This window comes from Canis lupus, chromosome 20, assembly GCF_048164855.1.
Source record: "Canis lupus baileyi chromosome 20, mCanLup2.hap1, whole genome shotgun sequence".
Classification (NCBI taxonomy): Eukaryota; Metazoa; Chordata; class Mammalia; order Carnivora; family Canidae; genus Canis; species Canis lupus.
In genome coordinates, this window is record NC_132857.1 from 14,853,568 (window position 1) to 14,877,217 (window position 23,650).

Genomic DNA, 23,650 nt, shown 5'->3' on the forward strand with positions numbered 1-23,650 from the left:
TTATTACCAGCAGCGCTGAATATTTCTTTATATCTGTGCATCACTTTCGTTTCTTCTTCTGGGAATAGTCTGACGTCATCTTGAAAGTTAAGTTAAGTACTGTTCTAAACCTCAACTGATGACTTAAATGTAAATGCATTTAAAACATGAGGGTTTCCTTAACAGCAAACATTTGACTTATTAATATTAAAATCCAGCATAAGTTTTACAAGAAAAAGAAGTACAATTTATCTTTATTATACAGTAGAAGCATAATCCCTACATTGGTTTTTTAAAGGCATGAAATAATTTTTCACTGTGTCCTTGCTTCTTAAATATTTTCTCAACTGACAACTAAATTTAACTGGTTTAGAAAAGCTGGTTACTATCATTCCTTTTGATAACTAAATCTGTGAATAAATAAATAAAGGATTTCTAGGTATTACAAAAGGATATAATAAGGGTTTTCTAATAACAGAGAGGCCATTCGGGCTTCTTTAATCATAGGACGAGCCATTAGCGTTCGTCGTCTCCAGTAATGCTAAGGAAAGAAAAGATGACATACTTAAAGAATATAATAACCACATCTGTGTTACACACAATATGTTAACAAATTATGGATTAAGGTATCATAATAGAGTCTTACATGATCTCCCGTTCCAGCAAGATGAATGCATACAGGTTTATATTTGCTGTTCCATTCTTTAGGAACTATAAGTTGGAACCTATTTAAAACAAAACACATCAATGAAATTCTCTTTAACGGATTTTTTTAACTAACTTTCAATTTGTAGAAGTTACATAATTAAATTATTTGGGAGAAAAGATCATTCAGATTTTTGACATTCAAATTATGATTAATGTTTGCACAAAGGCAACTAAGATATTATAAACTTGCTTTGTATTAGGATATTAAGATATTCAGTACAATATAAATGCAGAATTTATTGTAATCATTTTTACCTAGTTCAATACAAGTTTATCTTTTTATTTTTATTGAAGTTCGATTTGCCAACATATAGTATAACACCCAGTGCTCATCCCATCAAGTTCTGTTCTCAGTGCCTGTCACCCAATTACCCCACCACCCTGCCCACCTCCTCTTCTGCTACTCTTTGTTCGTTTCCCAGAGTTAGGAGTCTCTCATGTTTTGTCACACTCAATACCACAAATATGCTTTATAAATGGCATAATGAGGGATCCCTGGGTGGCGCAGCGGTTTGGCGCCTGCCTTTGGCCCAGGGCGCGATCCTGGAGACCCGGGATCGAATCCCACGTCGGGCTCCCGGTGCATGGAGCCTGCTTCTCCCTCTGCCTGTGTCTCTGCCTCTCTCTCTCTCTCTGTGACTATCATAAATAAATAAAAATTAAAAAAAAAAAAAATAAAATAAATGGCATAATGATATATTCTTATTTGGAAAGAAACCAATATATATAAGTAAGTCTTAGAAAAAACAGTTCTTTAGATAGCTCTGATTTTTCTCCTTATAGGAATAATGCTTGCTGTTGTTGTATCAATAAAGTAGTTTGTCATCAATTTTGTTTTTCGGGCAGCCCGGGTGGCTCAGCAATTTAGCGCCGCCTTCGGTCCAGGGCATGATCCTCGAGACCCAGTATCGAGTCCCACGTCAGGCTCCCTGCATGGAGCCTGCTTCTCCCTCTGCCTGTGTCTCTGCCTCTCTTTCTCTCTGTGTCTCTCATGAATAAATAAATAAAAATCTTTTTTAAAAATTTGCTTTTCAATTTGGAGTGTAAGAGCAATCCATGGTAGAAAAAAAAGTTTTCCGGGATCCCTGGGTGGCGCAGCGGTTTGGCGCCTGCCTTTGGCCCAGGGCGTGATCCTGGAGACCCGGGATCAAGTCCCACCTCGGGCTCCCGGTGCATGGAGCCTGCTTCTCCCTCTGCCTGTGTCTCTGCCTCTCTCTCTCTCTCTGTGTGTGTGACTATCATAAATAAAATTAAATTAAATTAAAAATTAAAAAAAAAAAAAGAAAAAAGTTTTCCCTACTTGTCATCTTCTTATTGTAGTATTTTGCCTTTCATTTGATGTTTTTTCCATATAGACATTCTAACAGGTATGAGGTGATATTTAATTGTGGTTTTGCTTTTGGTATTTGGCATTTCGGGGTCTGTTTTTATGCTATATCATTTTCTTGATGATTAGTGATGTTCAGCACCTTTTCAGGTACTTGTTGACCATATGAATATCTTCTTTGGAAAAATGTCAAATTAGTTACTCTGTCCATTTTTTAATCATTTGTTTTTCTGCTTTAAGTTGTGTAAGTTTAGATATTTTGATACTAAACCCTTATCAGATATATGATTTGCAAATATTTTTTCCCATTTCATAGGTTGCCCTTTCCTTTTGTTGATAGTCTCCTTTGCTGTGCAGAAGCTTTTTTAGTTTGATGTAGGCCTAGTTGTTTATTTTTGTTTTTGTTGCCTTGCTTCGGGTGTCAGATCCAGAAAAAATTTAACTTCAAGACTTGATGTCAAGCCGGTGACTGCCTATGTTTTCTTCTAGGAGCTTTATAGTTTCAGCATTATGTTTAAGTCTTTACTCCATTTTGAATTAATTTTTGTTTGGTGCAAGATATTGGTCCAGTTTCATTTTTTGCCTACAGCTGTCCAGTCTTCCTAATACCATTTACTGAAGAGACTCTCCCCATTGTATATTCTTGGTTCTTTTGTCACAAATTAAGTGACCATATATGGTGGATTTATATCTAGGCTCTCTATTCTCTTTCATTGATCAATGTGTCTCTTTTTATGCCGATTCCATACTCTTGATTACTATAGCTATATAGTATAAAAATTTGAAATCAGGGAATATGATGCCTCCAGATTTGTTGTTCTTATTCAAGATTGCTTTGGCTAGTCAGGTGTTTTTGTGGTTCCATACAAAATTTAAGATTATTTGTTGTATTTTTTTGAAAAATGCCATTGGAATTTTGATAGAGATTGTAATACATCTGTAGATTGCAAACATATGGATGTTTAAACAATATTCATTTTTCTAAGCCATAAGCATGCAGTATGTTTCCATTTATTTGTATCATCTTCAATTTCTTTCATCAATGTCTTATAGTTTGCAGCATACTAATCTTTCACCTCCTTGGTTTACATTTATCACTAGGCATTTTATTCTTCTTGATGCAATTGGAAATAGGATTGTTTTCTTAATTTTTCTTTCTGATGGCTTGGTATTAGTGCATAGAGATGCAATTGATTTTCGTATATTCAGTTTGTATCCTGCAACTTTACTGAACTTATTATTAGTTCTAACAGTTTTTCGGTGGAGCCTTCAGGCTTCTCTATACATAATGTCATGTCATCTGTAAACAGAGACAGTTTTATCTCTTCCTTTCTGATTTAGATGTCTTTCTTTTTCTTGCCTAATTGCTCTGGCTAGGACTTCCACTATTCTATTGAATTAAAGTGGTGACAGTGTGCATACTTGTCTTGTTCTTGATCTTAAAGGAAAAAAAAATTTAGTTTCTCCAATGGGACATGATGTTAGCTATGAGCTTGTCATATATAGCCTTTATTATATTGACGTATGTTCCTTCTATATAGTTTGTTGAGAGTTTTTTTATCGTAAATGGATGTTGAATTTGTCAAATGCTTTTCCTATTTCTATTGAGATCAACGTATGATTTTTATCCTTCATTTTGGTATAACACAGTGATCGATTTACAGATATTGAACCATCTTTGTATCCCTTGGATAAATTCCACTTAATCATGGGACATGATCCTTTTTGTGTATCGTTGAATTTGGATTGTTAGTATTTTGTTGAGGATTTTTACATCTATGATCATTAGGAATATTGGCTTGTAATTTTCTTATGGCTTCCATGTCTGGTTTTGGTATCAAGGTAACGTTGACCTTGTAAAATGAATTTAGAAGGCTCCCTCCTCTTCAATTTTTTTGAAGAGTTTGAGGAGAGTCGTTTTTAATTCTTCTTTAAATTTTTGGCAGAATTCACCAATGTAGCCATCTGGTCCTAGACTTGTTTTTTGTAGGAAATTTCTGATTACTGATTAAATCTCCTTTTGGTAATTGGTCTGTTCAGATTTTGTATTTCTTCATAATTAAGTCTTGGTAGGTTGTACTTTCTAGAAATTTATCCAATTCTTCTAAGTTGTCCAATTGGTTGTTGCATAATTGTTCACAGTAGTCTCTATGACTCTTTTATTTATATATCAACTGTAATGGCTCCTTTTTCATTTCTAGTTTTGAGACTTCTTTCTTTACTTCTTGGTTAGTGTAGATAAAAGTTTGTCCATTTTCTCTATCTTTTCAAAATTACAGCTCTTAGTTTCATTGTTCTATTATCTTTATAGTACTATTTATTTCCTCTTTGATCTACACTAATTCCTTCCATTAACTTTGGGCTTAGTTTGTTCTTCTTTTAAGTTCCTATTATAAACTAAGTTGTTTATTTTTATAAAAGATCTTTCTTGGGATCCCTGGGTGGCGCAGCGGTTTGGCGCCTGCCTTTGGCCCAGGGCACGATCCTGGAGACCCGGGATCGAATCCCACATCGGGCTCCCGGTGCATGGAGCCTGCTTCTCCCTCTGCCTGTGTCTCTGCCTCTCTCTCTCTCTCTGTGACTATCATAAATAAATAAATAAATAAAATTTAAAAAAGTAAATAAAAGATCTTTTTTCTTAATGTCAGTGTTTACCACTATGAACCTGCCTCTCAGAACTGCTTTTGCTGTCCTGTGTTAAGTTTGGGTATGTTGTATTTTCATTATCATTTGTCCCAAAGTGTTTTTTGATTTCTCTTTTGATTCCTTCTTTGACCCACTGGTGTTTCAATAGCATATTGTTTACACATATTTTTGAATTTTCCAGTTTTCTTCTTGTTCTAGTTTCATACCAGTGTGGTTGGAAAAGATGCTTGATATGATTTCAATTTCTTAAATTTATTAATATTTGTTTTGTGACTGATATATGATCTATCCTGGTGACTACTCCCTGTGAATTTTAGAAGAATGTATATCCTGATGCTGTTGGATATGTTTTGTGAATGTTAAGTCCATCTGGTTTTTTTTTTTTTTAGTGAGTCTCTTTATTGTTGTGTGTGTTGTTGTTGTTTTTTTTTTTTTTTTTAAGATTTTATTTATTCATGAGAGACACAGAGAGAGAGCGGCAGAGACACAGGCAGAGGGAGAAGCAGGCTCCATGCACCGGGAGCCCGAGGTGGGACTTGATCCCGGGTCTCCAGGATCAGGCCCTGGGCAGAAGGTGGCGCTAAACCGCTGAGCCACCCAGGCTGCCCTGTTGTTTTTTTTTTAATTGAAGATCCCTTACTGGTCCTGTTTCCATGAGTGCCAAGACCAGGAGAAAAGGGGAGGGGAACCAGGCGGTGCAAGGAAGGGTCATCTCCACAACATTCCATTTATACACAGAACTAAACAGACAAGCACAGAGTCACTATTGCAGTTAGAAGTTTGCAGCATGGGGGATCCCTGGGTGGCACAGCGGTTTGGCGCCTGCCTTTGGCCCAGGGCACGATCCTGGAGACCCGGGATCGAATCCCACGTCGGGCTCCCGGTGCATGGAGCCTGCTTCTCCCTCTGCCTGTGTCTCTGCCTCTCTCTCTCTCTCTCTGTGACTATCATAAATAAATAAAAATTAAAAAAAATAAAAATAAAAAAAGAAAGAAGTTTGCAGCATGGGAAAAGGGAGGAACCGGTGGGGACTGGAGTGTCGTTAAAAAAAAAAAAAATACAGGCTCCTCCCCAAACTGAGGTGCCTAGGGGAACTTAGTCTGCTTCAACCCAAGAGGAATCAGAAGATCAAAAGGGGTTTGGGAAAGCCAGAACCATCAGGGATAGAGGGAGGAGGAAGGTCCAGGGGGTGAGGGGGCTGTTTGGCAACTGGGGTGAAGAGATTGCCCTCCCCCTGCTGGGATCCCCCGAGTCCCTTTGGTCTGGCAGGAAGGGGGCAGCTGCAACCCCCATGGGCAGGTCTGGGGCTGCCAGATGCTCCAGGCAGGGGGCTGGAGGGGGCTCACAAAGGCTTGCCCTCCAGAGAGATGATGGCACTACCCCCAGTTTCTCTGCCAGGGTGCAGCGGTCCTTGACCTCCTCATCGCAGTTTGCTTGTAATTCATGCTTGATCCTGGTCAGCTTTTTTTTATTGATGGCATCCTTGAAGCTGGCATAAATCATTTTGCTCTTAAAGGGTGCAGATTCAGATGCCCAGAAGATAAACACCAGGTCCTCCTTCTTGTTCTTCTTGGTCTCATAGGTTGCATCATAGAGGGCATAGCGGCAGTCCTTGTCTGGTAGCATCTTGACAAAGGTGGCGAAGGGGTTGTCTACATTCTGGCCCACAGTACCTACCAGGATCTCCTTGCCCTCCTCAAGGATGATGTCCTTCTTGTCCTCACTCAGGCAGAAAAGTACTGCCTTCTTGCGCTTCTTCACCTCCTCTGGTGTTGAAGACTTCTGTACCTTCATGTCACTGAACACTTTGATGACACCGTCAGAAACGGCCACGCCCAGAGGCTATGTTTCCAGAAGCGAAAGGGAGATAGCAAAAAGGCCAGAAGAGATGAGAGCCGCTGCAGCTGCTGCCAGGATCCGACTGAACCAGGTCCATCTGGTCTAATGGATAGCTTGAATCCTATATTTTCTTACTGATTTTCGGTTTGGATTATCTATCTATTGTTGCATGTCAGGTATCAAAGCTCCCTAGTATTAATTGCTGCCTTCCAAGTTTGTTAATTTTTTTATATATATATTTCACTCCTATATTGAGTGCATAAATATTTACAAATGTTATTATATTCCCATTAGATTGATCCCTTTACCATTATATCATGACCTTCTTTGTCCCTTATCCAATATTTGTCTTAGAGTCTATTTTGTATGATATATAGCTACCTCTACTTTCTTTTGATATTCATTTGCATGGAATATCTTTTTCCATCCCGTTCAGTCTATGTATGTCCTTCTATCTGAAGTCTCTTTTTTGTTTAACAGGTTTTTTTTAGTTTATTTACTATGTAAGTTATCTCTACACCCAACATGGGGCTCAAACGCATGACCCTGAGATCAAGAGTCACATGCTCTTCCAACTAAGTCAGCCAGATGCTCCTGCAAGCGCTAAGTCTCTTATAGGCAGCATATAGTTGGGTCCTGTTTGTTTTTAAGATTTTCTTTATTTATTTGAGAGAGAGAGAGAGAGAAAGAGAGAGAGAGAGCGTGCGCACAAGTAGGGGGAGGGGCAGAGGGAGAAGGAGAAGCAGACTCCCTGCTAAGCAGGGAGCAGGACATGGGGCTGGATCCCAGGATGCCAGGATCACGACCTGAGCTGAATGGGCAGACGCTTAACCAACTGAGCCACTCAGGAACCCCAGGTACTGTTTTTTAATCCATTCAGCTGGTCTGTCTTTTGATTATAAAGAGTTTAGTTGATTTACATTTAAAGTGATTATTGATAGATACAAATTTATTATTGCCATTTTGTTTATTGTTTTCTGGCTATTTTATTATTCTTGTTCCTTTCCTTGTTTTTGTCTCTTCCTTTGTGATCTGATGATTTTCTCTAGAAGTATGGTTAGATTTCTTTCTTTTTGTCTTTTGTTTATCCAATAGGTTTTAGCTTTGTGGTTCTATCAGGCTTATATAAATCATTTTATATGTATAACAGCCTATTTTAAGTTGATAACAACTTAAGTTTGAATACATACTAAAGCTCTCTATATTTTTATTCTGCCCCACCCCACATTTAATGGGAATAATGCCAAATAATGACTGTAATTAATACTAAGCAATTAAAAATAACATGGAAATGATTTTCTTATAATTGTAAATTAAAAAAAACTTACTACTTTAAGTTTCTGGATAAAAATTCTTACCTTGCAATAACAGATTCAATTGGCATTATATCAGGCACATAGTGGGCCATGGGGGAAACAAAGTGTCCATCTAGGATCTTACAATCTGATTGCTCTTCAATCTAAAAAAAAAAAAAAGCAAAACCAAAACGTAGACATGTAGACTAAGATATCTTGGTCTTCATACATGTTTTCCTATAAAAAAGTTCTATTCAATTAAAAACTTTGACTACATATTCTTTCTCCCCCAGTTAGTTGTTTTTTTTTTTTTTTTTTTTTTTTTTTTAAGATTTATTCATTTTAGAGAGAAAGCAAGCAAGCTCAGTGGGTAGGGGCAGAGGGAGAGGGAGAGAGTCTTAAGCAGACTTCGCACTGAGCAGAGAGTCCAATGTGGGGCTTTGATCTCACGATCCTGGGATCATGACCTGAGCCTAAACCGAGCCTGACACTCACCTGCCCGTACTATCCATGCATCACCCCCCAACTCAGCTTTCAAAGACATAGCTCGGGTGGCTCTGGGGTTTAGCACCGCCTTCAGCCCAGGGCATGATCCTGGAGATGCGGGATCAAGTCCCCACGTCAGGCTCCCTGCATGGATCCTGCTTCTCCCTCTGCTTGTGTCTCTGCCTCCCTCCCTCTCTCTCTCTCTCTCTCTCTCTCTGTGTCTCTCATGCATAAATAAACAAAATCTTAAAAAAAAATAAAAAAAAAATAAAAATATATGGTTCAGGACACCTGGGTGGCTCAGCAGTTGAGCATCTACCTTTGGCTCAGGGCGGGATCCCAGTCCGGGGATTGAGTCCCGCATTGGGCTCCCTGCAAGGAGTCTGCTTCTTGCTCTGTCTTTATCTCTGCCTCTCTCTGTCTTTCATGAATAAATAAATAAAATCTTAAAAAAAAAAAAAAAAGACATGGCTCTTACACATTTCCTTTCCTTTTACATCCTTTACTATAGCATAGTTGGAAAAGTAAACTATAAATAAACCTCATTTGTACAACAGCACGAAATAAGTCAAAATAAATCAAAATAAAATACTAGTTGGAAGAATTTAAAAATATAAAAATAAACATGAGAACAATTTACAAATAAACTGTAAAAATAATTTACTGCAATCAAATAAGGGTTGACTTGATGTCAAATATGTTAGAATGGCTCATTTTAAGCAATCCATTGATGCAATGAGTCATGTAAACACATTAAATAAGAATATGTATCTACATACATAGCAAAGGCATTTGTTAATATTTAACACCTAAACTTCCCCTCCTCAAATAGTTATACTTTAAAAGATTTATTTATTTCAGAGATTCAGAGAGTGCCTGTGCACACGTGCACATGAGGAGGGGCAGAGGGAAAGAATCTCAAAGACTCCCTGCTGAGCAGAGCCTTACCTAGGGCTCTACCTCACAACCCATGAGATCACAACCCAAGCAGAAACCAGGAGTCAGACATTTAACTGACTGAGCCACCCAGGTGCCCCTCAAATAGTTATTTTTTTAAGTAAAAATTTTTTATCAGGACAATAGTCAAAATTAAATTAGCAGTAAACACTACATATTTTTATTAAAATTGAAAACAAAAAACTTTATCTATGAGCTTATTTTAAAACACAGCTTATTTTAAAACACAGATTCTAGCCAGCAGTGTCAATATTTTTTATTAAATAATCCTTTTTTTTTTTTTTTGGCAAATGACTTAAAATGCTTTTTTCTTTAAAAAAAAAAAAAAGATTTTATTTTTCCATGAGAGACAGAGAGAGAGAGAGAGAGAGAGAGACAGGCAGAGGGAAAAGCAGGCTCCATTCAGGGAGCCTGATGCAGGACTCGATCCTGAGGCTCTAGGATCATGCCCTGGGCCAAAGGCAGGCACTAAACCCCTGAGCCACCCTGGGATTCCCTTAAAATGCTACTTTATCATGAAGTAAGTTTTAATAAATTTTGGCAAATCATTTTCAATCCTTTATTGGTTCGTATTAGCCTATCTTCTTTTTCCCCATTTTTTAACAAGTTTCTTTTAGTTTCCAAGTTTTAATTTAAATTCTAGCCAGTTAATATACAGTGCAATATTAGTTTCAAATGTAGAATTTAGTGATTCATCACTTAGCATACAACACCCAGTGCTCATCACAAGTGCCCTCCTTAATATCCATCACCTGTTTCACCCATTCCACTACCTGCCTCTCCTCTGGTACCATCAATTTGTTCTCTACAGTTAAGAGTCTGTTTCTTTGCCTCCCTCTCTTTTTTTCCCCTTTGTTCCTTTGTTTTGTTTCTTAAATTCCACATGAGTAAAATCATATGGTATCTGTTTTTCTCTGACTTATTTCACTTAGCATAATACTTTTTATTTAGCTCCATCTATGTTGTTGCAAATGCTAAGATTTCATTCTTTCTGATTGCTGAATAACATTCCATTGTATATATACACCAGTTAGTCAAAAAGGAGAAACCCAAATGCCCCTCAGCTGATAAATGGATAAACAAGATGTCACATATCTATACAATGGAATATTATTTAATAATAAAGAAGTGAAGTACTGTTAGATAACATGGATGAAAACTGAAAATTTGCTAAGTGAAATAAACCAGATCCAAAGGTCTTTTACTATATAATTCCATATGCAATGTCTAGAATAGGTGAATTCATAGAGATAGCTGCCAGAAGGTAGGAAGCTGTGTGGAAGTGGGAAGTAACAGCCAATGTTATATGGGTATATGGTTTCTTTTTGGTGAGATAAAAATATTCTGGAATTAGGTAATGATAGTGGTGAGGACTGCACATCTTGGGAATGTAGTAATAAAAAACAACAGTAAATTGCACATTTTAAAAGGGTGAATTCCATGGCAGGTGATTTATATCGGTTTTTAAAAACCAAGAGAGACAGTGATGGGGAGAATAGAGAGAGGAAGGAACTCTCTAAGAATGCATTCCAAAATCTTAAAGTAACTCTTCCTTGGGAGAGAAATGGAATTAAGTGGTGGAAAGTGGCAGAAAGTTCAAGAGTTTTGATTTTTTACTTGGTATACTTTTAATTTGTTTAAGTCTATGATTTTTTTAAAAAAGATTTTATTTACTTATTAATGAGAGACATAGAGAGAGACAGAGGCAGAGACATAGGCAGAGGGAGAAGCAGTCCCACAAGGAGCCCGATGTGGGACTCAATCCCAGATCTCAGGATAAGAACCTGAGCCGAAGGCAGACACTCAACCGCTGAGCCATCCAGGCATCCCAAGTCTATGATTTTTAATAGAAAAAAAGAAAAAAGAGAAAATAGAAATATTTAGCAAAATTGAGGGAGAAATGTTCTAAATTCAGAAGCTACAAAAAGAAGAGCTATATGGTATAGACAAGGGATTTCTAATTTATAAAATTTTGTTTTTAGCAGTGGAACTATTTTGAAAAATGAAATCTTCTAAAGATATGCAATACATATAAGAGATGAAACTAGAGTTACGTAGGTTAAAGGGCAATAAGGGATGTGAAGCCCAGGCATTTTTATCCCCTCCCCAACAATACCTCAATTATTCAATTATATAGACCTAGAACTGCTTTACAGAAAAACATGGTTGCTAAAAAAAACAAAACTATTTCAAATATATTTTCTCATCTTCTCTAATGATAAGCCATTTTCTTTTTCTTTTTTAAGATTTTTATTTATTTATTCATGAGAGACAGAGAGAGAGAGGCACAGGCAGAGAGAGAAGTAGGCTCCTTGCAGGGAGCTTGAGGCAGCCGACATGGAACTCGATCCCTGGAGTCCAGGATCATGCCCTGGGCCTAAAGCAGGCACTAAACCGCTGAGCCACCCAGGAGTCCCTAGCATTTTCTTTCTATCCTTCTCTCAACAATTAACTACATAACGTTTCCCTGATGTTATTTATTTTTTTATTTTTATTTTTTTTTAAAGATTTTATTTATTTATTCATGATAGTTACACAGAGAGAGACAGAGAGGCAGAGACACAGGCAGAGGGAGAAACAGGCTCCATGCACCGGGAGCCCGACGTGGGATTCGATCCCAGGCCTCCAGGATCGCGCCCCGGGCCAAAGGCAGGCGCCAAACCGCTGCGCCACCCAGGGATCCCCCCTGATGTTATTTAAAAGCTGTTTTGGTAACAACTTCTCATGCGCAGATTCTCCAACTAGAATACTTCCCTGCATTACTTAGAATTATTCTGAAATGTTGAATAATTTATTTTAACCCTCCTGATCCTAAAGATACAAAACGAGGCTCAAAAACATTGAGACTTATCGCTTCTCAGCCTTTTGGTTAAGATCAAGTGAAACAGATCAAGACTTAAATATTTTCGTATATATATATATTTTAAGGTTTATTTATTTATTAATGAGAGACAGAAAGAGAGAGAAAGAGAAAGAGAGAGGCAGAGACACAGGCAGATGGAGAAGGAGGCTCCATGCAGGAAGCCCGACGTGGGACTTGATCCCGGGACTCCAGGATCACGCCCTGGGCTGAAGGCAGGCGCTAAACTGCTGAGCCACCCAGGCTGCCCAATATATTTTCCTATATTTAGGCAAGTACCAAATATATGCTCTCAAATATACATGAATTATAACTATAATAAGCAACCTTTTAGGATAATATGGTATTTATTTTAATAATATTAAATTAAAATCTATGTTGTACTCATGTTTTGTTTACTATTATACTCCAACATTCAGCCTACTCTTTTTTTTTTTTTTAAAGATTTTATTTATTTATTCATGAGAAACACAAGAGACAGAGGCAGAGACACAGGCAGAGGCAGAAGCAGGCTCCCCGCAGGGAGCCCAATGCAGAACTCGAACCTGGATCATGGGATCAGGACCTAAGCCGAAGGCAGACACTCAACGGCTGAGCCATCCAGGCGTCCCCATTCAGCCTACTCTTGATACATATTTATATTAAACCAGAATCTCTGTAACTTCATTTCTCTCATTTGAATACCTTATCAATGTGTACTGGATAATCACTTGAAACCAGATTCTGACATCTTTCTCGATTTCCAATCATCTTTCTGAATTCGAAGAGTCTATTATAAGCAGGAAAAAAAAAAAGAAAAAATTCATTATGCCCACTGTACTGAAAATGATCTATAATGCTGAAAAATTTGCAAGTCCAGTTCATAAGCTATGTCAAAATTTAATTTGAATCATTAGAGGAAAAAGAGGAATCTACTGGTTTTTATTCAAGTTGGACATTTTGCCTCATAAAATATGTGAGAAATGTCATTGTTCAAAAAGCAATTAACATATACAAGACTCATAATTAAAGGGATAAATCCTGAAGATTCACTTTCTTAAGTCCAGATATTTCCATGAGCTATGGTGTATCTCAGCTTTATCGTCATAACAAATACAAGTTACCCGAGGAAGCTAACTAAGTCCCTGGAATGCTAAGCAACTTAAAAATAATTAAAGTTAAAAATCTAGTTTGTATTTAGGAGCTCTTTATTTTTAATTTTAAAATAGTTCAACAGTTCGATTTATGATTATATGGTTTAAAACAGGAAATAATTAAAAAGACAAAAGGAAATAATTACATTTTATATACTTTTAATGCTTAATTTGTCATTTTATATTTATAGTAAAGAATTTTATCACTAAAATTTTTTTAAATGTTTACGAAAACAAATTTAGAATAAGCATTTTGAAAAAAAAAAAACTCACCTTTTGAGATCTTCTGGCCTACCCCATCCTCTGATAAAAAGTTTTGTGAGGAGAAGTCTTCGATATAGAATATCTAACTTGCTCACACCCATTAGTAGCAAACAAACATCTATGAAACAAGATTTAAAATGACTTTAAAATATTTTATTTTAGGCAGGTGGTCAATTTCCTAACCATCTCTTTAAATATCAGGTGAAAATTAAAGATTGATCTACTTTTTGTAACTTTCAAATATACAAATATGTATTTTTAACTATAGTTACCATGCTATACATTACATCCCCAGAACTATTCACCTTATAGATCTTAAAAGTAGTCATCACGCTGAGTGAAGTAAGTCAGTCGGAGAAGGACAAACATTATATGTTCTCATTCATTTGGGGAATATAAATAATAGTGAAAGGGAATAGAAGGGAAGGGAGAAGAAATGTGTGGGAAATATCAGAAAGGGAGACAGAACGTAAAGACTGCTAACTCTGGGAAACGAACTAGGGGTGGTAGAAGGGGAGGAGGGCGGGGGGTGGGAGTGAATGGGTGACGGGCACTGGGGTTATTCTGTATGTTAGTAAATTGAACACCAATAAAAAATTAAAAAAAAAACTTAAAAAAAATACAATCAGTAGAAAAGATTAGGAGTGATTGGCAGTGATTGTTGTTGAATGGTAAAATAAAGGGGGAGATTTATATTAAAAAAAAAAAAGTAGTCATCACAAGAAAAAAATGTGTAGCTATGTTAGGTGATGGATGTTAAACTTACCACGTTAATCATTTCACAATATATACAAATATCAAATCATTTGCTATCAACTTTAATATAATGTTATATATTAATTAAATGTCAATAAAACTGGGAAATAAGTTAAAGACTAAGATTAAACTATATATCTTGAATTTAGTCTCTTGGATATAAGACACACGAAAAAAGAACTTGGATGAAAGTAGAAAACATAAACTCTGTATTCCTTTAGGGCAGGATCTTCCCATTCTCAGCACAGTAATAGTAAACGCTCTTTCTATATATATATTAAGATTTTATTTGAGAGCAAGAGCAATCGAGAGAGAGAGAGAGAGAGAGAGAGAGAGAGAAACTGAGCACAAGTGGGGGGGTGAAGGAAGGGGGAGAGAGAGGGAGAAGCAGGTTCCCCACTACAATTGGATAACAATTCTAGTGACTCTTACTTACTGCCAAGCACCATTTTGTACAACTACAAACACACATACACACATTTTTTATTTTACATACACACATTCTTGTTTAAATCTCTCAGCAACTTTATGAAGAAAGATCTATTACCCCAAGATGAGGAAACTGAGCCACAGAGAAAATAAGTGATTTACCTAAAGTCACACAGCTAGTAGTAGGCGGAGCTAAAACTGAATCCCAGGCACACAGTGAGATCTAACTATTCTACGCTGCCTGTCTACTACACTATAGTGCATGAAAAGTAATAATCAGTGCTACTACATTGTACTATTTTTCAATTTTACCAAACATTTCTTAAATATATATTTTTTTAATTTTATTTTTTAAAAATATCTGCCTCTGTCTTTTCAAAATGAATGGTATAGTTTTGACTTGTGGACAAAACCTGATTTATTCTACTTAGAAACATGGAAAATGGAAATGTGCATTTTCACCAGTGAACGTTAGTATTTCTTTATTATTTTGAATATTTTTATGGAACTATCCCTATGTTTTATACTTCTCTTTGATTTGTAACAAAATTAACTTAATGCTCCTCTCTGTTTACATAGGTATATAATCAAACCCACCATCCAACTGGGCTGGCACTTGTTTTTGTGACTGGACCAGCAAAAACAAATCATTCATATTGCCTCTCACAATTCTCAGGACCAAGAACAAATATTTACTAGATAATATACTTGTTAAACAATATAATCTAAAGACAGAATAAAGTATTTAGTATTTTTTAATACCACCCAACTCTTTTTTTCACAATTTCCATGTGTTATTCAATTTTTTTTTTTTGAAGATTTTATTTGTTCATGAGAGACAGAGAGAGAGGAGAAGCAGAGACATACACAGAGGGAGAATCAGGCTCCCTACAGGGAGCCCAATGTGAAACTCGATCCCAGGACCCCAGGGATCACACTCTCAGCCAAAGGCAGATGCTCAACCATTGAGCCACCCAGGTGTCCCTCAATTTTTATTCTTGATAAAAATTTGGTTCTGGCATAATAATGCATATCCAGCTTTATTATACTACTTCTATCTACCACCATAAATAAACAAACTAGGATTCTGATTACTAGACTCCATGAATTATCATCAATTAGTTCCCCAAAGCTAAACCATTCTAGGACAGTGTAACACAAATAAGTTTCTGAACTTTAAGAATATGACCTTTTTCATTTAGGCAACAAGTATTTATTTATTAAATACTTATAATATGCCAAGAATTATATTAGGCCCCAATATAAGAAGATCAAAGCACATTCTTCCTCTCACAGATCTTATAATGAAGTAAAACAATTTTTTTTAAATTAAGCAAAAAATAGACAGATGATGACAACACTATAATGATAATATAACAAGACAGTGTAAGAAAGACCAGAAGGCTCTTTTGATAGTCAAAAAAAGTTCCACTTAACCAAAGACATAATACTTAAGCCAAGACCTACATAACAATATGATGTCGACAGACAAGACTTTAAATTGCAAATATCATTAAAACCATATACTTCCTGAAGTCTACTCATGGACAATGTTTCAATGAAGTCTGTAAAAACTATCTAGTCAGTAGGTAAAGGCAAAGCACAGGAACAAATAATTTATGTAAGAGGAAAGGCAAGAGAAAATGATCACACAGTCTCTTCTTTATTTGCTAATTCAAAGATGCTCATTGTAACGTTTTTATTTTTTTCATTGTAACATTTTTAAATTCAAAGTAGACATAGTGAAAAAGGGAAGAATGGTCTTGTTTCTATTACCTCCAATTCTACTTTTCAGAGCTATTTAGTGCTAACATTTTGGAATATTTTCTCTTTGACATTATTTACTACCTACACAAACTTTAAAAACACTAGTTACATTACATATTTTTTAATAGATTTTATTTATTTATGAGAGAGAGAGAGAGAGAGGGGCAGACACAGGCAGTGAGAGAAGCAGGCTCCATGCAGGGAGCCCAATGTGGGACTTGATCCCGAGTCTCCAGGATCACACCCTGGGCCAAAGGCGGTGCTAAACCACTGAGCCACCTGGGCTACCCATATTACATATTTTTGACAGGATTCAAACAACATAAAAATATACAGAAGAGGAGTGACTGGGTGGCTCAGTTTGTTGAGTGTCTGACTCTTGGTTTCAGCTTAGGTCATGATCTTGAGGTCGTGGGATCCAGCCCTGCAACTAGCTCTATGCTCAAGGCAGTCTGCTTGAGATTCTTTCTTTTTCTCTCTCTCCCTCCCCCCCCCCCTTTAGAGCATTCTTTCTCTCTCTCTCAAATAAATAAGTCTTTTAAAAAATATATATGTGTGTATATATATATATAGAGAGAGAGAGAGAAAGAGAGAGAGAGAGTAAAGCTGAGAAGTCTCTCTTCTTTACTTCTAAGTTTCCTCTCCTTCCAAAAGGTAACCATTGTATTTAATGCTGTATACCCGTGACTCCTATCCATTTATACATGTACACATATTTTAGGAGTTTTTGGTGTGTTTGTTTTTAAACACAAAAGAGACTAACAACATTATTTGTCTTTTTCCAATGTTGTTCCTCACCCTGCTGATTTATAGGACTGCCTCATTTTTTTATATTAGATGAGTTTAGCCCATTTATATTTATTATTGTGATACTTTCTGGATTTAGTTGTTATTAAAAAATTATTCACATTTAATTGTTTTGCAGTTGAGTGTATATAAATTAGAAAGAGCTGTGTTTAAGGTTCAATATGTCATAATGGCTTTAAGAGCATGAACTCTTTTCTGGGTTGCACCCTCTACCATGTGACTTTGAACAAATCAGTTATCCTTTTTGTGAATCATCTGTAAAATGGGGAATAATGACAGTACTTACCCTTTAGGATTGGTTTGAGAAGTAAATGAGTTACTATTTATGAAGCATTTTAACAGTACTTCACAAAAGTGCTATATCTATGACTAATGGCAACGATATTACTGGTTATCCTTATTGTGGGGCCTCCCAATCAGATAGCAGGGCCACCAAATATGGGGTGATATGTTCAGATGGATGCCAGTAGTGCAGATAGTGAAAGAATTCATCCAAGCAGAACAACAGAGATAGAAGTTTACTAAATACACGCAAGGAAGTGGCCAGCAGGACAGCAAAGACTGTATCAGAAGTCAGTGATGGGATGCCACAGTTTGAAGGCAGAGTGAGGGAGTATGGGGACTTATGGAAACTTTGCTTTTTTGGTAGTCTTAGGAAAATTACCTTAGGTAATCAAGCGTGGGGTGGGGTGGGGTGGGGTGGGGTGGGCGAGGGAGAAGGAGAGAGAGAATCTCAAGGAGATTCCCCACTAAGTGTGAAGTCCCATTCAGGGCCTGATCCCATGACCCTAAGATCATGGCCTGAACAGAAATCAAGAGTGGGACGCTTAACTGACTGAGCCACCCAGATGCCCCAACTAATACCTACTTTTTAATCTAGAATTCTATAAACTTAGATCTAGTTCTAAAACCTATATCCCATTTTTAAAACCCTTTCAAGCAGCTCTTACAAGTGTTGTTTTGGTGCTTAAATGTGTACAATGAGTTTCCCATATATATCCCATTTATGATTATCATAACTTATGAAATATCCTTTTTGTAATGTAACCAATAGTGTGTTCAATCCATATATTAATTTAGTAACACTGTTTTTTTTAGCCTTTCCACCCAGAGTTTTATTTGCTCCATTAATATTTTATTCTATCCTTTATGTATTTTTTTTCCTTTATGTATTTTTATGAAACATGACTATTATTTGTGATAACTATTATGAATAGGATTCCTTTTTCCTTATACTTTCTCTTGAGATGAATATTACTATTTCATAAGAACAGTTTATTCTAGATTTTTCCCTTCAATCCCACAATTGTTGTATTAGAATTGCATTCCAGGAACGCCTGGGTGGCTCAGCAGTTGAGCGTCATTTTTTTTCTTAAAAAGCAGATTTATAAAAATCCTTAGGATAGTAGATTAAGAAATGTAATCCTGGAATTTGGTAACATGCATGGAACTTTTTTCACTTTATACTTGTGACCTTGGGTTTCTGATATGGCTTAACTTGTAAGAGAAATTGAAGAGATAGTACGGTATGGTGGAGAGATGCATATTCCATCACAGAGGAATAAAGCTTCCCTAAGTATTTGATACATTCATTCCTGGAATACAATTTTTTTAAAGATTTTATTTATTTATTCATGAGAGACACAGAGAGAGAGGGGCAAAGACACAGGCAGAGGGAGAAGCAGGCTCCATGCAGGGAGCCTGATGTAGGATTGGATCCTGGAACTCTGGGATCATGTCCTGAGCCAAAGGCAGATGCTCAACCGCTGAGCCACCCAGGTGTCTCAAGATATTTTAAATAATACACCTAGTTGTAGGGAATAACGATCTGAAAATGAAAAAAAAGCTAAGGAATATTTTTAAAAATAATTTGTACTAAGTGTATCTTATTACAAAATGGTATCTTGTAGAATTCTGCATGGGAAAATTCTAATTAATGATATAAACATAAACCTTGTGTCTGTTGTTAACAGGTTTAAAAATAGTATCTCAAAAGAACAATGTTATAAATAGAATAGAGGAGAGATGCCTAAGTGGCTTAGCGATTAAACGTCTGCCTTTATTGAGGAAATTCAAAATCTAATAATAATAACTAATCTTTTGTAATATAGGTCTAGAAATGAGAAAAGTGAAACTTTTTTCTTAGGATTTTGTGTAATGGGGGTTCAAAGTTAGTGCCCTTATCACCAAATTGGATGAATGGATAAGTAAAATGTGGTGTAAACATACAATGGAATATTATTCAGCCTTAAAAAGGAATGAAATTCTAACATATGCTACAGTGTGGAAGAACCTTGAGGACATTATGCTAAGTGAAACAAGCCAGTCGCAAAAAGACAAATACTGTATGAGTCTATTTATATGAGGTACCTAGAATAGCCAGATTCATAAACAGAAAGCAGAAACCAGAATCCCCAGGGGCTGAGGGGATGGGGAAAGGGGGCGAGTATTATCTAATGTGTAGAGAGTTTCAGTTTTGCAAGATGAAGACTTCTATAGATGAGTGGTGGTAATGTTTGCACAACACTATGAATGAATTTAATACCACTGAACTGTACACTTAAAAATGGTTAAGATGGTAAATTTATATGACATATATTTTACCACAATAAAAAAAAAGGAAATTTAGAAACTGGAGTTAATTTGATAATCTATCTTCCAAATTCTTCAGAAGTTAACTGATACTTTCTTTCCCTCTTGATAATTTCTCAGTAAGCATAAGTAGTTCATTATCCTACTGATCTAAGAACAGATTCAAAGCATGTATTATTCTCTTCATAAAAATGCCATGCCATGATTTAAATATTTGAAGGCCTCACTAATGCTTTTAAATAGAAATTTGAAGAACAGATCTCTTTAACTGGTTTCCCTAACCTCTCACTTCCTTTTCTTGAGGATTACTTTCCAAGAACCCAGCCTACCTGGGTTTTCTGCTTTAGGGTCTCATCTAGCTTCAATCAAAGTATCAGCTGGGCTGTGTTCTCATCTGGAAGCTTGAGGGAGGAAAACTTGCTTACAAGCTCACTCAGCCTTTCTTCACAGCTACAGGGATGCAAGTGTCAGTATTTTGCTATTTGTCACCCAGAGGCCAACCTCAGCTCCTAGGGGCTATCCATGGTTCCCTACCATGTGGCTCTCTTTGTAGGCAGTTCACAAAAAAGCAGCTTACCTCTCAAGGCCACCAGGAGAGTGAGACTGAGTATGCTAGCAAGGCAAAGTCTAATATAACCTAATGTAAGTATGGGAGTGTCATACTATTAGCTTTACCATATAACATATCATCATATCATGGGCCATTTATTTTCTCTATAATGGCTGGAAAGGGATGGGGGCTGATGTCTTCCTCTGTAACATGTACAGCTTCAACAGCAAAAAGCAGATTCCATATTCGCATTAAAAAAAAATCCCCCCCCAAAATCCCAAATTCCAAAACTCATATTTACAGTAAGAAGAAAACCCCTCATGAGACATCCTATTTTTCTACCCAATATTCTTCTCAGTTGGTAAACAAAGACAAATAAATATACAAAAATAAAAAGTTCAAGGGAAGCAGGAAAGGACCTGAGAACAATGAACTCTTCAAATACTTTCTAAAGTACTATGTTTGTTATATGTCTAAGTTGTTTAGTCATTTCTAATTTTCAATCCTATACCAGAAAAGCTTTCCAAATCACTTTAATTCCATATAATATAAGCTATAACAGTCAGCATTCAAAATCTAGAGCCAGTACATTCCTTGCTATATTTACCTGCAATGAACGACTGGCCAATTAAGTTATAGAAAACAAATCAAATACACACATAACTTGCTATAAGTTTGGTTATGGAGTTTAGGATTACAAAGAACTTCTTGAATCCCATTTCAGTCCCAAGAATAATATTAAAAACCAGGTTTTTTGGGACGTTCTAAACACATAAGTCAGCAGCCCCGGTGGCGCAGCGGTTTAGTGCCTGCCTTTGGCCCAGGGCACGATCCTGGAGACCTGGGATCGAATCCCACGTCGGGCTCCCGGTGCATGGAGCGTGCTTCTCCCTCTGCCAATGTCTCTGCCTCTCTCTAGCTCTTTCTCTGTGTGACTATCATAAATAAATAAAATTTTTTAAAAATAAAATAAAATAAACACATAAGTCTTCTGGGTAGGGCTAACTGCTATCCAGTGCCATCATGATAACCTAAGTCTAGGGTAAAGATAACTAGTTCACCAGAGAAAGGCACCATCTAGATCCACATAAGATACTTAAAGCCTCTATATCAGGCTGGATTGACACCAGTGAGCTTCTGCAGAGACAGGATCCATTTTTGAAGTATATATCAAGCCAAACAGACACAACTGTCATCTATGTTTTAATATAGCCAGTGCAAAAGGAAAAATCGAAGTACTTCTACAAAAATAAACTTCTACAAAAATAGAAGTTCTACTGCAATGCTAAGGAATGAAAAGTCTTTCCTAGAAATGAGCTCTATTACTGAAGCGGCACTCAGTGTCTATATAGTACTTACAGTGCCATATACTACTTTTATCTCCTATTACTCTAATTGTTTTTTTAAAGAGAAAAACATTATTCATGAGAAACACAGAAAGAGAGAGGCAGAGTCACAGACAGAGGGAGAAGCAGGCTCCATGCAGGGAGCCTGATGTGGGACTCGATCCTGGGACCACGATCACGCCCTGAGCCAAAGGCAGATGCTCAACTGCTGAGCCACGCAGGCATCCCTATCATTCTAATACTTAAGCATTTAAACAATGAAATCCTGGTTTTTTTCCTGGATTTTTATCTTCATAAAGTTGACACATAAATAGGAAGTTTATTTGCTCAGTTGTTTTGAGAGGTGGATATTTAAGAAGTCATGGAAGGAAATTCAACAGGTGGATTGTTTCATATCCTATGTGAAACACTGAGGAAATAATCTAATCTCTCTTCAAATTTAGCTCTACTTTTCGATGGGCTTTAAAGAAAGTAATTAAGAGTCTTAAAAGATTTTTAAAATATTTCTTTGGGTGCACTGTTCCTAAAAAATGATTTTTTTCTTTCTTTTTTTTTTTTTTTCCTATAGTACAATACACAGATCTTACTTAGATTTCACCAGTTCTACACACACCCATTCCATGTACTTTTGTGGTCTAAAGTCATCACTTGGAGGTAGCAATGGAAAATAGCAGTGTCAGAAGACCTGGGTTTCTTCACTAGCTATGTGACCTTGAATGCCACCTTAATTTACAAAACGGGAATAATATCTGGCCTACTATACACACACAGTAGCAAATTATTCAATTTACATAAAAATTGATCACTTGTTTTGATATATTTTAGGAGATACAGGAAAAGATTCTTCTTAAAATTATTTTTATAGGAAGGCTGTTGGTGAAAAAGCACCCGCTTTACAGTCAGGAGTCCTATGTTTCTTGGATTCTAGCTCTGTTACTTACTAGCAGTGTGACCCTAGGAAAATTAACTACTCTTCATGCTCTCACTTTCCTTGTATGCTTGACAGAATCCTAACACAGAAGATTGTTGTAAGGATTAAATGAGGTAAGTCAATAAGCACTCACTCAACATATATTCATCTAGCAATTATTCTTCTTGGTGCAATACTGGTTAAAAGTTCCTTTGTGGGGATGCCTGGGTAGCTCAGTGGTTGAGGGTCTGCTTTCCGCTCAGGCCAGGATCCCTGAGTCCCAGGATCAAGTCCTGCATCCAGCTACCAGCAGAGAGCCTGCTTCTCCCTCTGCCTGTGTCTCTAACTCTCTCTGTGTGTCTCTCATGAATAAATGAATAAAACCTAAAAAAAAAAAAGTTCCTTTATGAAATACACACACACACACACACAGTGCTAGATTTCAGGGATTAAAAAAGAAGTCACTGATACATTAAAGCAACCTTATGGCAAACACACACACACACAAATGTTTTTTACCAATATACCCTCTTGGAACCAGTCATGGGAATCTGGTAAATTCTTGGAGCTGTTACAAACAAATTTGCAAGACTGAATCCAAGCACAAAGTATCAGGTCTGGATTCAGAAAACAGTTCTGGGGACGACTGGGTGGCTCAGCGGTTTAGTGCCTGCCTTTGGCCCAGAACTTGATCCTGGAGAACTGGGATCTAGTCCCACGTCAGGCTCCCTGCATGGAGCCTGTTTCTCCCTCTGTGTCTCTGCTTCTCTCTCTCTCTCTCTGTCTCTTATGAATAAATAAATAAATCTAAAAAAAAAAAAAGAAAAGAAAACAGTTCTGAACTAAGAGGGAACACATTTCAAATTTAGCTGCTCACCATGGAATACGCCTGCTAGGATAAACACAGGAAGGTCACAAACAAGACAAAAGCCAAAAGTCATGGCCTATATACCACAGAACAGATAACTAATATAGGGCCTGGCACAGGGAAGCTGCTTA

At 36.8% G+C, this 23,650-nt stretch overlaps 2 protein-coding genes and 1 pseudogene across 18 annotated transcripts in view; 1 reads left to right on the forward strand and 2 right to left on the reverse strand.

Annotated features, from left to right (window-relative positions):
* The window catches only part of MFSD8 (major facilitator superfamily domain containing 8), a 126,381-nt gene that overhangs the window by 52,428 nt on the left and 50,303 nt on the right, over window positions 1-23,650 (forward strand). The gene's annotated exons all lie outside the window — the stretch shown is intronic.
* The window catches only part of ABHD18 (abhydrolase domain containing 18), a 46,224-nt gene that overhangs the window by 21,279 nt on the left and 1,295 nt on the right, over window positions 1-23,650 (reverse strand). For 2 of the 8 annotated variants that reach the window (XM_072788465.1, XM_072788463.1), the window contains exons 2-6: window positions 13,504-13,612; window positions 12,782-12,866; window positions 7,858-7,958; window positions 626-704; window positions 434-520 (exon numbers count right to left, since the gene is read on the reverse strand). In XM_072788465.1, coding sequence (XP_072644566.1) covers window positions 434-520; window positions 626-704; window positions 7,858-7,958; window positions 12,782-12,866; window positions 13,504-13,595 — 444 coding nt within the window. In that variant the 5' untranslated portion in view covers window positions 13,596-13,612. The other 6 variants (XM_072788470.1, XM_072788468.1, XM_072788464.1 and 3 more) reach the window with 5 other exon arrangements.
* LOC140611687 (cofilin-1 pseudogene) lies at window positions 1,669-7,831 on the reverse strand (annotated as a pseudogene).